This window comes from Lottia gigantea, assembly GCF_000327385.1.
Source record: "Lottia gigantea unplaced genomic scaffold LOTGIsca_88, whole genome shotgun sequence".
NCBI lineage: Eukaryota > Metazoa > Mollusca > Gastropoda > Lottiidae > Lottia > Lottia gigantea.
The window spans coordinates 607747-626111 of NW_008710892.1; the positions used below are offsets into that span (position 1 = coordinate 607747).

Consider the following 18365-nt stretch of genomic DNA (forward strand, 5'->3'; position numbering starts at 1 on the left):
TTAGACGTGAAAATATCCAGTATCATAGCTTACTAACTATTCAAATGATTTTAACTTTGAACGTTTTTCAGCTCCCCTTAACAGATTGCCGAGTATTGATCAGTAATATGCAAAATTTTTCATTATTATTCGTTTTAATGAATAAATAAATATTATATATACATAATAAAATAATATTTTCACTGTTAAATTAATATATCAACAGCACTGTTAAAATAGTGTTCAATACATCAACACCACTGTTAAAATAGTGTTCAATACATCAACACCACTGTTAAAATAGTGTTCAATACATCAACACCACTTTTAAAATAGTGTTCAATACATCAACACCACTTTTAAAATAGTGTTAAATATATCAACACCACTGTTAAAATAGTGTTCAATACATCAACACCACTTTTAAAATAGTGTTAAATATATCAACACCACTGTTAAAATAGTGTTCAATACATCAACACCACTGTTAAAATAGTGTTCAATACATCAACACCACTGTTAAAATAGTGTTCAATACATCAACACCACTTTTAAAATAGTGTTCAATACATCAACACCACTGTTAAAATAGTGTTCAATACATCAAGACCACTGTTAAAATAGTGTTCAATACATCAAGACCACTGTTAAAATAGTGTTCAATACATCAACACCACTGTTAAAATAGTGTTCAATACATCAACACCACTGTTAAAATAGTGTTCAATACATCAACACCACTGTTAAAATAGTGTTCAATACATCAACACCACTGTTAAAATAGTGTTCAATACATCAACACCACTTTTAAAATAGTGTTAAATATATCAACACCACTGTTAATATAGTGTTCAATACATCAACACCACTGTTAAAATAGTGTTCAATACATCAACACCACTTTTAAAATAGTGTTCAATACATCAACACCACTGTTAAAATAGTGTTCAATACATCAACACCACTGTTAAAATAGTGTTCAATACATCAACACCACTTTTAAAATAGTGTTAAATATATCAACACCACTGTTAAAATAGTGTTCAATACATCAACACCACTGTTAAAATAGTGTTCAATACATCAACACCACTGTTAAAATAGTGTTCAATACATCAATTGTAGAGTGTAGAAATACCACTGTTAAAATAGTACTCAATACATCAATTGTAGAGTGACATAGAAATACCACTGTTAAAATAGTACTCAATACATCAATTGTAGAGTGATATAGAAATACCACTGTTAAAATAGTGCTAAATACATCAACACCACTGTTAAAATAGTGTTCAATACATCAATTGTAGAGTGTAGAAATACCACTGTTAAAATAGTACTCAATACATCAATTGTAGAGTGACATAGAAATACCACTGTTAAAATAGTACTCAATACATCAATTGTAGAGTGATATAGAAATACCACTGTTAAAATAGTACTCAATACATCAATAGTAGAGCAATATAGAAATACTACTGTTAAAATAGTGCTCAATACATCAATTTTAGAGCGATATAGAAATACTACTGTTAAAATAGTGCTCAATACAATTGTTGTTAATATCAATATTAAAACAGAACCTGAATCATGTTGTTACTCAGAGTTTCATGCTATGCAATCTTCGGCCAAATTGTCTATATATGTAGACTAAACTCTATGGGGTAACTTTAAATAAAAATCAATTAAATTAAAAGTCAGCAGAGCATAAAAACTTTTGAAAATTAATTCATGTCTGAACAAAGGAATTCGATTTTTCGACTGATCACGAAATTGAACCAGAGATAAACAAACTTCTATAATACGTATGAATCTATTAAAAAATGGTCATTTATAACCTTATCAATTAATAGATGGGTCAGGGGTTTACTTTATCCAAATAGTTTTGAATTGTGAGACAATGTAAAGAAATATAAAACCTTGCTTCAAGATAGAAGAGTTTCACAATGGTTTCCTATTAATCCCAAAGCTTTAACCAGGTTGTTGAGGGCAAACACTAGGTTTCAGTGGGGATGGGGAAGCTCTCCATAAAAAAATATTGACAATTTATGGACAGCAAATTACCTTTTAATACAATTTTCTTCAGTTTATCCATAGTATCAATTTTGACTTTTGGCAGGTCTGGTTGTCAAGTGGATTAGCCAATCATTAATTATAAATATTAATTCATTCTAAGGTTTCTCAAACTTTCAATCGTAACAAAAACATTTAAAATCCACATAAAGACACTGGCACTGAGCACATTTCGTCAACTTTTCTTGTTGTGATATAGTGATATTGTTTTTCAGATTCACCAGACCGCTAGTCCAAACATTCATAAAACCAAAATCAATCAAGTTTTCAAAACTGTCCTCACTCCAAAACTGTCTTCACTCCAAAACTGTCTTCACTCCAAAACTGTCCTCACTCCAAAACTGTCCTCACTCCAAAACTGTCCTCACTCCAAAACTGTCTTCACTCCAAAACTGTCCTCACTCCAAAACTGTCCTCACTCCAAAACACTCCAAAACTGTCTTCACTCCAAAACTGTCTTACTCCAAAACTGTCCTCACTCCAAAACTGTCCTCACTCCAAAACTGTCTTCACTCCAAAACTGTCTTCACTCCAAAACTGTCTTCACTCCAAAACTGTCCTCACTCCAAAACTGTCTTCACTCCAAAACTGTCTTCACTCCAAAACTGTCTTCACTCCAAAACTGTCTTCACTCCAAAACTGTCTTCACTCCAAAACTGTAAACTGTCTTCACTCCAAAACTGTCTTCACTCCAAAACTGTCTTCACTACACACAACACAACTTTAATTTGAAGAAACTTAACAAATCATACAAATTTAAAGAATAAATTTAAAGAATAAATTTATTTCTGCGTAATTTTTTAATTCGAAACTATGGTTACTGATCAAGATACAACACCTTCTTGAAATTAAATGGAAAAATAAGTAATGACTATTATTTTAAGTTATATTATTTTGGGGCTACAGCTTGTTAGTGTCTTATATACAATAATAACAATATAATGAATTCATGGCAACAACCTTGACATTTTTAATTAATCTTTTTTCCCCCAAGACTTTTGTTTAAATAAAACCCTTTTTTTTTTCAATGCCATGAGAGATAAACAAATAAAATGTTAAGTTTTCTGCAGCTCATATGGGCTAATGAAAGGAAATTTTATGTCCTAATTTCTGCACATGATTAGGCTAATGATTATCGGCAAGCAACACCATGCAGTGTGCAATGGGAAAGGGCAATCAACAATTTAATACATGTATATATATGTAATGTACTCGAAAATAAACCAAAATGACTAAAACTGCAATCAATTTGTCACAATCAAACTTTCCATGACATGTCATCTGTCAGCTAATGACATCTTAAAATTAGTTCGTTAAATATCAAATTTAATTAGTACATGATGCTTAATTAATATTTCAGTGTATTATAATTATAGTATTAATGTGTTTAATATTCATATCGTTAATTAGTTTTTATGACTAAGTTGATTCTGAGGCAGGTCATGCTCTTTCTTCTAGAACACTGACCTCTATTTTACATGTTTTTTCAGTAAAATAGGATTGGGGAACAGGCTTTCGCTTTTAGAACTCTTTTCTTAATTTTTGGTCTCTGCAACCCTTTCAGAGTGTCCACATAGCTAATATTGTTTATTCAGTGTTTAGGTTTGTCAACATTTACATTGAATCAGGGATCTCAGTAAGAAACCAACAAAAATTGAGCCAATAGAAAATATCAGCTGATGGTAAAGGGGTGCCCCAGGCTCCCGTAAGAGGGTACAGGGGGAGATTTTACCATTTTAAGAATGTTTTTCTAATTTGTTTCCTGTTTAAAAATCTGTTTCTCCCTCAAACCAAATTTTTAGCGGTTTTATCAGAAAGAAAATTATTTATTGACCAAAAAATAGAGAAATTCTGGGTTTCCTGATGACCAGAAATATCGTGGCATGAATACTGAATATAATATATTAACTTACCTTGTGAACCTTCTGTTTGTGACCCGCTACCACCACCTTTACCAGCAGGTGGAGCATACGTTACTTTTAATTTAATTTGTGACTGAAAAAATAATAATATTAATTAGAGTCTTTGAAATGAGAGGTGTACGTGTATCGGGGACATTGATAGCATCCATTTGCACCATTCCAATTTTTAGTCAGACATCTATGGGTCTTGCAATTCCAATAAAACTAAGCATTGTATGACATCACTATCGCAAAGACCCTTGGATATTATCTACAGTTTTACAAAATAGTGACGGCATATAAAGTTAAGCATTTCCATAATTACAGGAACCACAACCATCAAATGGAAAATTGGATTGTTGCAAATAGAAGCTATAATGGTCGGGAATGCATTTCCACTTTTTTTTACACCTAAATTTCTGGACTATCTCTCCTTTAAGGTCTGCACCTTTAAAACAAGGAATCCACAAAACTTACTCAAGATGAAAATAAGATACATCCTTCTGTTCTGCGTCTGATTTGGCTCATGAAGAAGGGCAATACCATGCAGTGTGCAATGAGGGAAATTTTGCCATGTCAACGGACACCAGGTTGAAAAATCAAGTATCTTCTTGAACTATGCTGGTATTGAACCGTGGACCTTCAGGTTAGCAAGCAAGCGTCATTCTCATTACATAACCATAACTAATTAAAGGGAGATAACCTTACCTGATGTGGTCTATTATTAGCATCCAATAGATTTTGTGTCATGGACTTCGACTGAACACCTCCTTTTGTTAATTCATTTAGTTTAAATTTGACCGAACCCAATAATCTGAAAATATATAATTTATATCATTCTGTAACTATAGACTGAGATTACCTAGCAACCAATCAATCAAAATGGCTTTGCTGGGGTATAAGTTTCTTTTACTGGCAATGAATTGTGTTTTGAATTAATTAATGCAATATACATAAACGAGCAGAGCAGTCTAAAATAAAACTCCATCTTGTCTAACTCAAGCTGTTGAATTTGTCAGCTTAGTATTGAAGTTTTAATTCCATATTTAGATCATTCTGTTCATTGGCCATAGAGCGGAATAATTTGCCTTCATTAACTTGAAAGAGATAAAGATCAGAGTTAGAAACAAGACTCCATTTCAAGATACATTTGTTACAAATCCATCACATAATGATTATCATATTTAATCAAACAGTTGAAAACGTCAATCAAGCAATAAAGAGTTATGTCCCATGCTTTAAAATGTTGCCTAATTTCCCTGTAGTACCAAGCACAAAAAAATCACAAAACCACATTTTATTTCATAAGAAAGAGAGACTTCAACGAAGCATTGAAGAGTTATGTCCCATGTTTTTTTAAGAATGATTAATTTGTTGTATTTTAAACAGGATATTACAATGAATATATTCTGACAAATTTGTTAAAATACTTGACCTTTAACCCCATGACATTTTAAAAGTAGAGATGAAATAAGACAAGCCACTTATAGTCTAATACAATAAACAAAATAATAAGACAATTTATACAACAAATATGAGGTCTGCACTTTTTCTAGATACAATAGGCAAAGTTAGAAAGAAATTCAAAAAAGAAATTTACATGCCAACAAAGTGACAGTAACTCAAGATGAGGTTATAAATAAGGGGCTGACTGACTTATGGACAACCATCAAGAATTTCCAATCCAAAATCAGCAGCTATGTGTGGAAAGGATAGACAAGAAAATTTATGAAAAATAGTTTTGAAATGGTGCTTTTTCTGACAAATATTTTGGAGAACTGAGAGCAAGACTAAGTAGGCCTAGTATGCAATGTGGGAAATCTTTTTAAAACAGACGCATGAATCTTTTATTTTCAATCTCTTAAAGTATCTTCATCACCTGTTAAATATAATTCTCAATGCAATAATCAAGACCAAAATTAAGTTTTCTTTAATGTACCAGCTATTTGCACCGTCATGATGCGTGTTCTCTGTGGCTGCTAACAACAGTACGGATAAGACAGGACATAATAGGCACGCTAATTTGGGGGTTTTTTTTAAAGTGTGAAGCCATATTGATTGTCAAGAATGATATTAAGTGAATTTGTTGGGGTTAGGATTTGTAATGCCCATTTTAATACCGTCTTGGTACGAATAGCCACAGCCTTTCTTTAATTATAAACTCATTTAAACTATATCTTTCTGTATTTATAAACAATATCAATGTTAACTCATGACAGAGAGTAGGAGTTGACAGTAATTTAGTCAGACATGATTTAAACAAAACACACCACATTTCATTTCCCTTGTTTATATATCATTGTCATTTTCACATCTCTTTTGTTGAAGAGCATCAAAAGACAACCTAATATCACTAAAGAATGCACTGAAACTGGACCTGTCTTGTGTTCTCTTATCGTTACACTAACAACATGTACGGCCTTAATCTTATGGTCAAAATATGATAGGATTTAGGGAGATGTCAACTATTTAGAGTTAACAACTAGGAACCCCAATGACGTTAACGTAAAAACCATGCGGTGGGCAATTCAGGAATTTTGCTAAGAAATGAACATTTTCATATTCAAATTTTTAGCTGTTTCTCATTCTATACTCTCTATATAAAATGTAATAAATGCAGGAAACATAGGGAGTTTCACACCCTAATTTTCTGAATCTAATCAAAACGTAGAAGCCATGCCGTGAGCAATCACAATGAGAGAATTTTACTCAAAGGTGAAGATTTTAACATTCAAATCTTAGCTATTGTTTAAATTGTAGCCTACATTCTATATATCTGATGTCATTTCCCGCCTAGATGATATGACAAAATATCAATTTATGCACTCAAAAGTTACAAATACACATTTCTCATGTCATTTTATGTTTTTTTTCTATATTTACAAATTTTTTGAATATATAATAAGCTAGAATATGAGACAATGTAAAAGTGAAAGTGGGTGTTTTGATTAAAATGTAAAAGATAATGAACTATCAAAACAATATGTTACCATGATACAATTAACTCCTTCATAAACATCATTCTATATGCATATATTACCCTCAATAATCAACAATCAATGATCACTCAATCAGAAATATAATGAAATGGTGTTTTATGCACCTGATTGGGCTAATGAAGAACGGCAATGCCATGCAGTGTGCAATGAGAGAACTATTGTCTACGTTAACTTACTCTATTTCATATTCATTTCATTCTAGGAGCATACAGCCTGTAGTAGACAGGACCTCAGTTTATTGTGATACAGAGCACATGGGACATAAACCTTGCGTAAAATAAGGGGAAATATCATCGTAACAGAAGCAATATAATAACAAAAGGTCAGAAAATGATCCAGGTTTTCCAAATGACCAACATCTGTCAAATACTTCCAGAGCGTATTGTACCAAAGATATAAACTATAGCTTACCTGTTTCTACCAACTCTTTCCCAATCTTTTACCTCTATCGTGACCTCATCTGTACTTTTAGCTGGTACACCTTGTAAATCAAACTCCAATGTCTGTAATAGAAAAAAAAAGATAATTTATATCCTAATGCTCTTCAATTTGGCTGGAAAAATGACCTATAAAAGCCCCACTGGTCAAAAGTCCCTTTGAGATTATAGCAAGGTTAGGCATATCCCCCTAATATAAAACATCGTTTGTGAAAATTCTAGTAAATAATGTATTGGAAGACTGATCTAAGAATTTAGGAGATCAACTGTTAGATCAGAGAGAGCTTAAGATTCCCCATTTTAAATATTCCATGCTGAATATGGAAATTCCATACCCTTATCTTAATGATTAAGACAGTAATTTCTCTATTATGTTCGGCAGTATCTACGTATATAAGATTGTAATTAAATATTGTTTAAACCAGGTTATCTTTTTGGTCTATTAAACAATATTTGAAAAATAAAATGATGTATAACGTAATTTATCATTAGATTTTATCATATCAAACAGCTGTTTCTAGTCTTACATATTAAATAGCTTAATGAATTCACTTAGCCTTATATTGTAGCCTACATTTCCATGTCCTGATGAGGATTATATATCCGAAACACAGGTCAATATCATGAGAAGAGTTCTAATCAATAAGATAGGAGTCAAACGTATGAAAGCTGCAAACGATATATCTCTCTAAAGAATCTGAAGGTCCAGGATTCAATCCCAGCATAGGTCGAGATAGTACCTTCAGATTTTTCAACCTGGTTTCCCCCTGTCAGTGATGCAGGGCACAAGATCTGACATGTAAATAGCATCTAGACATTGGTGGGACAATAAACTGAGGTTCATGTGCTATAGGCTGCACCAAGGTTGGACATAAAACTCCATTCATTTCATTTCTAAAAAAAACTGAGATGTGCTCTAGTCAATTCTATCAAATTTGGCTGCTTAAGTTGCCTCATCTTGTAGGCAAAGAACAATCAAAATTCAGATGAGCTACTAACAAAACATCCTAAAAAAATTGAATTTTCAAACATAAAAAGACTTTATCAAAGATATTTACAAAAATAAATTTCTCACATATTTTCCATTGATAAACTTTGGCCACAACTGCATTTTGCATCAAATCAACAGAATACCTACTGGTACCATGGCAACTCGTTAGATATTAATTATCTTAATTGTCCCACCCCCATCATTTCAAAATGACCCCTTACACAATGACCTAACCTTTAACATAATGTTAATAATTGTCTGACCTCAATCATGCCATTTAATTGCTTCCATTAAATTCAAAATAACAAAACATGTTTTATTTATAATTTCAATTTCTCTTCCTCATCATGTCAATTCGACATCCCTTTCAGAGAGTCCACATAACTAAAATGTTTATTTGAAATTTAGGTTTGTCATTTCTGTATCCCTTTCAGAGAGTCCACACATAGCTAGAAATGTTTACTTGGTATTGAGGTTTGTCGATTCTACATTATTTGCAGAGAGTCAACATACCTAATAATATTTATTTCGTATCAACTAGGCATACTTTCAGAGAGTCCACATAGCTAAAAATGTTTATTTGGTATTTAGGTTTGTAGACTTAACCTTACATTTATTTTTGGTATATTCATTATGAATGAGGTAAGCCTACTGAGGAAAATGGAGAAATTTTGGAGTTGTAGTACATAGTGGTACTAACCCTATTGGTAAATTTTAAAAAATGTCCAGCTTCCTGTTGGAATTCTCCCAGGCCTAACCCACAGCTGATTGATGGAACGCAGAACCCTTTCCCCTTCCGCCTTCTAGGTTCTCACTCGAATATTTGCTACTAACAAATTATCAGAAAGCGCCCCACCCCCATCATAATAAAATCAGTCTGTATATCAAGCTGGACTAGATCATGATGTTTAATTAAGTGTGAAATGATATGAATATTATTGTGAAAGACCATTCTGTTATTGTAACTATTCTATATCAGGACAATACACTTACAACTAGACTAGTTAAATATCTTTCCTCTACTCTTATTGTTACAGATGTACCTATTCATAAACTCAAAATATAAACATAACTACATCTGAGAGACAATTCTTTTAAATAAGCAATATTGCCTGAACATCACAATATTTACTCATTCTCGAAACCTACTGAATTTATGTTCTACAAAAGCAGAGGCAGGGGTCAGGCAAGCTCTTTCAGAATACATGATGCCACATTGTGTCCACAAAATAATTCATTAGGATACTATGGGAACTTGTTAGATACAAGAACATGCATGTACTACTTGTCAAATTTCAGTAGGTTGAAATAGATCAGTTGTCTGAAGATCTCTACTTGTCAAACTTCAGTAGGGATAAAGGTTGAAATAGATCAGTTGTCTGAAGATCTCTACTTGTCAAACTTCAGTAGGGATACAGGCTGAAATAGATCAGTTGTCTGAAGATCTCTACCTGTCAAACTTCAGTAGGGATACAGGCTGAAATAGATCAGTTGTCTGAAGATCTCTACTTGTCAAACTTCAGTAGGGATACAGGCTGAAATAGATCAGTTGTCTGAAGATCTCTACATGTCAAACTTCAGTAGGGATACAGGTTGAAATAGATCAGTTGTCTGAAGATCTCTACTTGTCAAACTTCAGTAGGGATACAGGCTGAAATAGATCAGTTGTCTGAAGATCTCTACTTGTCAAACTTCAGTAGGGATACAGGCTGAAATAGATCAGTTGTCTGAAGATCTCTACTTGTCAAATTTCAGTAGGGATACAGGTTGAAATAGATCAGTTGTCTGAAGATCTCTACTTGTCAAACTTCAGTAGGGATACAGGCTGAAATAGATCAGTTGTCTGAAGATCTCTACATGTCAAACTTCAGTAGGGATACAGGTTGAAATAGATCAGTTGTCTGAAGATCTCTACATGTCAAACTTCAGTAGGGATACAGGTTGAAATAGATCAGTTGTCTGAAGATCTCTACATGTCAAACTTCAGTAGGGATACAGGTTGAAATAGATTAGTTGTCTGAAGATCTCTACTTGTCAAACTTCAGTAGGGATACAGGTTGAAATAGATCAGTTGTCTGAAGATCTCTACATGTCAAACTTCAGTAGGGATACCGGCTGAAAAAGATCAGTTGTTTCAGGTTCTGTTTTATATTTCTATATTAAGAAGATAATTATAACTTTGGAGAGAGATATAATGTAGAGTTATCACCTCCTACACGATTATATCAGGTCACCTTGACCTTGTTTAATTTACTGTCACCCACTTTATCATACTTCACATTCTTTTACTGAAGACAAAATATCTGGTATTTAAATAGTATTAATAGTAGAAATATTGTAGAGAAATTGGAATCTAACTACATCAAGGCTCTTTAGCATGTGCCTCTCTTAACCTCCTTTGATCTGGGTGAAATATCTTGACTCTTTAGCTAGGACCTATTGAAAAGTTAGCAAATGATTGGACCGAATGCTAATGAGTGTTTGCCTTACTTTACTGTTAACCATGTCATTCTTTATCCATCTTGGGTGAAAATGGCAGAATTTAAATGGACAGGGAAGGGGAGGGTGTGGTAGCTGAATTAAAACAAATACCACATTCTAATTCAACCATGCTCAACAGTAGCACTTGATTCATCTGTGGGGCAGAATTAAGATGATAAAACAAATAAAACCAAACCAAAAGACCCCAACTAGTAGACAAGCCTAAAGAGAATAACAAAATAACATAAATTTGGAAATTCTTATTGATAAAAGTTGGACTATAAATAGATCTGATTGTATAATCAATATTGTAAGGAGCTTTACTAATTTATCTACCTCTAATCAGTCACTATCAATATTGTCAGGGCGTAGATACTTATCAGATATCAAAATATACAAATTTCATTTCAAGATAAGCTGATAACAAATTGAGAACACACGGATATGTTATTTTTCAGTGGTGTAGCGTGGATTTTCTTGTTGGGGGTGGGGGTAGGGCCATACGAGCACCTCGGTTCCCCCTACAGATTTAAGAGGATACTACATAAGTTGGAGGTCAAAATTTCCTAATCTAGGAAAGCGGAAAACGAAGTAACGCAATTTTGGCAGTGTATAAATAGTAGAATAAATTTCTCATTTTTTCTGTCTTGAGGAGGGGGACCATGGCACTATGACCCACTCAATTCAATACGCCAATGTCAATTTTGATTTTTTAAAAGACAGAGGAGTGTTTCAGAATAATCAGGGCTTAAGTTTCACATCAGATATCAACATATCGAAAGTTCCGGATAAACTGATAATACATAGAGTGGACTCTGAATGGGTGTGTTGTCTCAAAAAACAGGTACATTCTCGTATCAGATGATAAAAAAATAGAAGATAGAAATTTCACCTCCTGATAAAGTGATGAGACATAGAGAACACCTTAACGTGGGTGGGTCTATTGTCCCAATCCCACTGGTCAGCTGATTTTTGGGAATAGAGAGACAGGGAGTGCATTAGGACAATGTTTTCTAGAAGCAGCCTCAAACAGAGAGCGGGATGGTCAGGTGCTTGTATTCTCCCTATCCTTCTCTCATCTGCTCCTTTATAGACATTGGTAATGCAAATAAACATTGAAGACACTTCAAGATCCTTCAGAAAGTCTGTTTTGGGCACAAACTTTCACAGGTTACTACACCATCCTTTTATCTAATTGTTCATGAACCCAATACCAGTATTGATTTTTAAAAATGTTTCAGGTATCATGAATCATATTTTATCAGCTGATATAAGCTCTCTGTTTTTCTACCCCACCCTCCAGATACACATAGACTAGACATTTTATAATCTTAGTATTTAAACCTATACTATTACAGAAAATATTTAACATCCTTATAACTTGTATCTAATTTCATATTTTTATTTACACTAAGTGAACCACTTAAACTTCATCCGTTTAATTCAGCAGGGTTGCTAGCCCTGTCCAGGGAGAAATCTTTGTATAAAATGACCCACCAAAACAGTTTCACTTGCTACCATGCTACAAGTCATGAAGGGTGTGGGTTAAGGGTAGTGGCTCTAAGACACTTGTTCACCAACCTGAAGGCCTAGGGTTAAATTCCAGCATTTAAAGAGGTGTTACTGCAATAACTTACAAAGATATACTACGATTCAAACCCTTGGCGCTTCATTACATAATTGTTATGAAACAGAATACTATGCTACCCAATTGTCATACTGTCATAAATAAATAAATAAATAAATAAATAAATAAATAATATAAATAATATAAATAATATAAATAATATAAATAAATATAGCTGGGTATAAAACATCAGTTATTATTTTTATGCTAATTTTTCAATCATTTATTTGATCAGTTTAATACTATATTAATATTCATAGAAATCTAAATAAGATTCATATCTGGCCAGTTCCAAATTTCATTTTTAATTATTGATTGTTGGTTCTGATGAAATCTGGCAGTGAAGCGAATATAAAAATCCAATGCTACTTTCTCCACTTGTGTGAACATCCAGCTCAAGATCTCTGGGGTTTGTCTGGAGAAATACTGTCAAATTATCATATGAATATAACGTAAATTCAACTCGTACACTCTTATTTCCAGGTGTGTAACCAGTGGCGGCGCCCTCAATTGTACCCCCACTTTATTTTCAACAAATCTAAAATATTTTTTCTCCGAAATATGTGTCAAAGTGCACAAAATCAAATTTTCTTGAGAAAACTCTCCAAGACGCTCTATGAGAAGCTTGTGGCTATGACACCACCACACAGCAGTTGTTCCCCCATTGAATCAGTCTGCCCCCTGTTTGTACCCCCAGTCTCGGAAGGCTGGCACTGCCAGTGTATGTAACTTCATTCAGGTAAATAACTCATGCTGAATTTAACAAAATTTAACTTTCTAAAATCAATTAGCAAAATATATCATTTATACAATGTCTATACTATAAAGGTGGTTACTGTTTGAAGTCTACTGAAAGCATGCAGTTCGAGTTTCAACACTGTAGAAGCTAAAGATCCTAATTTTCTACATAGATATGTGTCAATTTTTAAACAATATAAAATATTTGAAATAATTCATTCAAAAGTATGTCATTCAAATTATTCGACAAAATATTTAGACTGTGAAAACATAGTTGAATCGGAAAATTTAATATTTTCTCTCATGACTAAATCGAACATAATAAAATAATCTAAATATGCAAATCTATTTTTAATATACTTTCAACTTGCATATATTTGCATATTTAATTAGCATCATTCTAGGATAGCATTGTATAATAAACAGAGGAATAGAGGAAGGAATGAAAGAACAGAAAAGGTGAATGAATGAATGAATGAATGAATGAATGAATGAATGAATGAATGAATGAATGAATGAATGAATGAATGAATGAATGAATGAATGAATGAATGAATAAAACTATTAAAGAATTATTCAGTCATCTTGAAATGGTATTAAGAAAGAAGAAAGAAAGTCAAAGGGTCTTGTATCTTGAACCACCCCCTTCAATGGTCTATAAAAACTCTCCAGTCTCAAACACAAGGAGGTAAATTAATACATAAACTTCTCTTTATATCCCATCTACCTGACCTCAATGAATTTATAGCCATCATATGAAGGGCTATTTAGAGCTATCAAGGACAAAGATTTTTGTCCAATTGGACACTGGACATTGGACTAATGGTAGATCTGAGTTAAAATTCTTGAAACAAAAATTACTTATTATCATTATACAGATTAAGCCCCTCCCACTTTCAATTTTTTTTTATCATTTACATAGGAAAGAATTGTCTTTCAACAAGTCAGGATTTAGTCTAGTATGTCAAATATTACTGTCATCTTTGGACATCATTTACTTGTTTCTTTACTTGAAAAGAGGGTGGCCAGAAGTTGAAGCCTGAAGATCCTCAAACCAACTCTAATCAGCACTAATATCGTTATAAACAAAACATCACAACAAGCTGTACATCAGTATATTCTATTGTTTATATATCCTACTGTTTTGATCTAATTGTTCTCATTAAATAATATTGGGTCATTGAAATATTCAAAAGAACCTCCTACTGTGCAGAATATAATTAGGCCAAAGATAACTGATACCGGTAATGCCTTGCAGTCTGGAATGCAGACAATATATAAAGATTATCAGTAAGACTCTAGTTTTGAATTAAAATATAAAAGTTTGTTTATAAATGGTAGAAATATTTGCTGACTGAAGTAATTTATGGTATGTGATATCCAAAGAGTATATATAATATATTAATAATGCCCAGTAAATACACACTAGCTAATACACAGTATTACAATGTTCCACTTGACTTGAGAGGTTATTAGTCATATAACACTTACTTTTAATATTACATAGTCATATATTATTACAATATAGTGACTATTTAATACTAATCTGACATGTACCCCCTCTCCTCTCTCTCACTGTCAAAAATATATCCCCCTCCCTCTTTTAAACCATAGGAAAGGTCTAAGGCACACAACACTTTCGTTTAATATTACATAGCTGTGTATATTTCTTATGTAGTTTACTAATACTGTATGGATCTTCACTACTATACTAAACGTCATCTCCCCCCTCCCACCAATCCCCCTACACTACCCCAACCTCCACAGTCAAAAATATGCCCCTATCTAAATTTTTCTTATATCAGCATACCAACTGAAAAGTTCTCATTATGATTATTTGGCAATTTCTTTTCAGTAGTTTAATTCCTTTATCTGGAGTAAAAGGGATGATAATGATAAATTCTCTAATCTGACCTAGAGGCTATATGATATATTATCATGTCACTGGTATTTAACTATATTTGATGTATGAGGGATTATCACACACTTTTAATAAAGCTGTTCTAATAGGTTTAACAAGTAATTGAATAACAGAATCAATCAGATGAGTTTTATAACATTATCTAATGAGCATTTAGGAAATATTAGGTCATGGTTTTCATATCAAAAATAAAATTCCCTGAAAGTCAAAAATCAATTTGGCAATTTGATAAAAATCAAAATATTGCTCTAGATATTTTGTTTTTTTTAAATTCTTGTAGACTTGACTCTAACCAACAGATGTCATCCAGTGAAGAGTCAGAAAAACTAAAGATGTATATTGTATCTGAATGATGATATACTAATAAAACTGTTCTTATTCAACATTCGATATTTGGCCCGAGGTATAATATGTAGGTATTTTGTATCAAATAGTATATAATAACTACTGTAGGCTAGACCTGACTCAAATAAAATAGAGTTGTAGGTGTATTTATACAGTCAGACCATGTTTTACATTATAAGATAAAAACTTGCTGACCTGTGACAGATATTTGATAAGGAAGACTTGGGAAGAGAAGGGAGAAGAGAATTGTTCTTTCAAAAATTGACCTGCAGATTTTCCTTACTATTTAATTATTAATCTACTCTTTAGCCATATACACTCAAACAGACACTTTAAAATAGTGGAGCCTTAGCTGGTCAAGAATGTCAACTTCAACCCGACCTCCCCCTCCCCCTCACTCCCTCTTCAACCCCCCTTCCCCCAAAAAATATATTCTATAACTGAAGCCTGTTCAAGAACTACCCTATCAGCTTTTCTCTCATAGCCTATTACTACATAACCGTATCATTATAAACACTGCTTTAATCCTGTGCCAGTGCTTTCTGTTGAATAGTAACTTGTTACCTTTCAACCACCCTAATCTCTACACAATAGAGTTTAATTAGAAGCTCACATACAGTACCCCACCCCATTACAACTAAATCCATGTCAATGAATATAAATAATTCATTTTAAAGGTGATAAACTTGACAAATTAGTATTACATTATATCACCAAGTTTCATATCCCAGCCTACTCATATCTTAGTAATTAAATGCTAGTACAGTAGAAGTTATACCCAACTTACTCACTTCACTGTTTTACATCCTTGTCAGATAACTATTTAATTATTTCATATTTAAAATAGTTTTCAAATTTGAGGAAAAACGTGCAGTTACTACAATAAAAGGGTAATTTATTTAGAAGCAAACTAAAACCTAATATTTCATATTCTTATACCTCATATTGCCCTCCAGTGATAAATACTAGAAGTTAATAGTTGTGCTGGTCATAAAGCCTCTATACATATATAAAACATTGAAAACTTGACTATCAAAGGGAGATTGAATATAATGACCAGAAGATGAACATTGATAGAGTTCAGCTACAGAAATAACCTCATATACTGTAGACTATAACTTCATATACCACAGTAATATTAAACGATATTGCCCCGAGATATAGGCCTACATGAGTATATAACATACCGGTATATCTTCAAAATAATTTATATATAAAATTTGCAACCTTTTCATAAACTTACCTGATTCCAATTGGGATTTATTTCCGATTTTACAACTTCAGTTTTTTTCTTTTGGCCTAAAAGATACAAAATTATCAAAAATACAAGATTATCTGCAAAGGTTAAACTATTCACCCGTTCGGTCAGTTTTGAGCCGGTGTTTACATTCCGAAAACTTTATAAATAGAATAAAACTTTTTACCTAGAAAAGTTATAGATGCGTACGGATCGCATTCTCCAAACGTTTCCGGATTGGGAACGTTGGTAGCTCCGATTACAATAATTTGTAAAGACATTCCTAAACTATTATTCCGATTTGAATGTTCAGATTTGATCCATACTAAAACTACGAGCCGATATTAACTATGTTCACCACCGCACCCTGCTCACTTGTCGTCAGTATTGGTGAGAATTGTGGGAATATGAAATAAGAACGATAACTCTTGTTTTGATTAAAACTCATGTCGTCTGCTCTTCTCACCTGTAATCTTCACCTGGCAATTCACACCTGTTGACAACACAGTTCAAGCCGTTACGCCGACATTACGCGAAAAGAATTGGCGTTTTACGTCGAACGTTTCTGAACCGTACTGGGTTAACAACGATGGCTACAATGAAGGGAAATTTGCCAGGAAAAATGAGATAAGGCTACTTTTTTTTTTAAAAAAAGTTCAACAGTCGATCCTGAAGATATCAAATGCAATGTTCCAGGCAATTCTGCTGACAGACTCGGTGTCATTTTGACCACATAAAACTGCCTTTGTATTCAACAACTTTGGGAAGAACATTTCGCGAGAATGACATCAGGGGACTAGCATATTGAGTAGGCCTATACACACTGAATTGTTAGCCAGTTAGGTTTAGTTTATCGGTGAAAAAACATCGGAAAAATAACCTTTTTAAAATCCCTTTCAAGTATTCTCAAACTCGACAGGCCTATCCTTTATTCCGACGAATAAAACACCTTCCTTTACATGCAACTAAACATACTATTTACATCTAGAAAGTGGTAATTAAATGACCAAAATTCGTCGGCAAGTGACGTGTTTGACGTATCACCATGTGACGTGTTTGACGTGTCGTCAAATGACGTGTTTGACGTGTCGTCAAGTGACGTATTTGGCGAGTCACCAAGTGTCGTGTTTGACGTACTATTTATTTCTATCAGTCTATATAAATTATGTCGTTATGTGACGTGTTTAACACATGTTAGATCCATTTCATTCATATGAATATTTTGATTACTATATCGTACCCTGGAAAATAGTTCTATATCATTCAACAAACTGATGACAAACAAACTGGAGAACAATAATTCGAGTTACAATTGGGGTTGAAATTGATTTATTATTCATACTTGACTTCGATAAAAGTGTTCAAAGTGACAGTCAAATATCTGAATTATCATACCAATGGAGTAGCCAGACCATAATCTGCGGTCATTTAAGGCGAAATTTGATGACACTCACCTTGCCCCTTGATTTAGGGCTACTTTGGATGGTCAATAGCCAACCGACTGATACCGGTTAATAATAAGGGCGAGCAACCAGTGGCGGAGCCAGGTTGACGAGCCAGGGGGTGAAATATCTGAGGTTGGCCGAATTTTTTAATCTAGTTATGGTAGTCATGCCTGAAAAACTTGCATTCGGGGCTG

The 18365-nt window shown here is 33.2% G+C and overlaps 1 protein-coding gene across 1 annotated transcript; it reads right to left on the reverse strand.

The window, feature by feature from the left end:
* Positions 1-3871: 3871 nt before the first annotated feature.
* Positions 3872-17007, reverse strand: LOTGIDRAFT_169699 (hypothetical protein; the record flags this gene model as incomplete). The annotated part of the gene is made up of 6 exons (XM_009067996.1): positions 3872-3909; positions 3963-4044; positions 4659-4764; positions 7361-7452; positions 16733-16788; positions 16914-17007. 6 exons carry the CDS (start codon positions 17005-17007, stop codon positions 3872-3874), a joined length of 468 nt encoding a protein of 155 aa, XP_009066244.1.
* Between the last annotated feature and the right edge of the window lie 1358 nt (positions 17008-18365).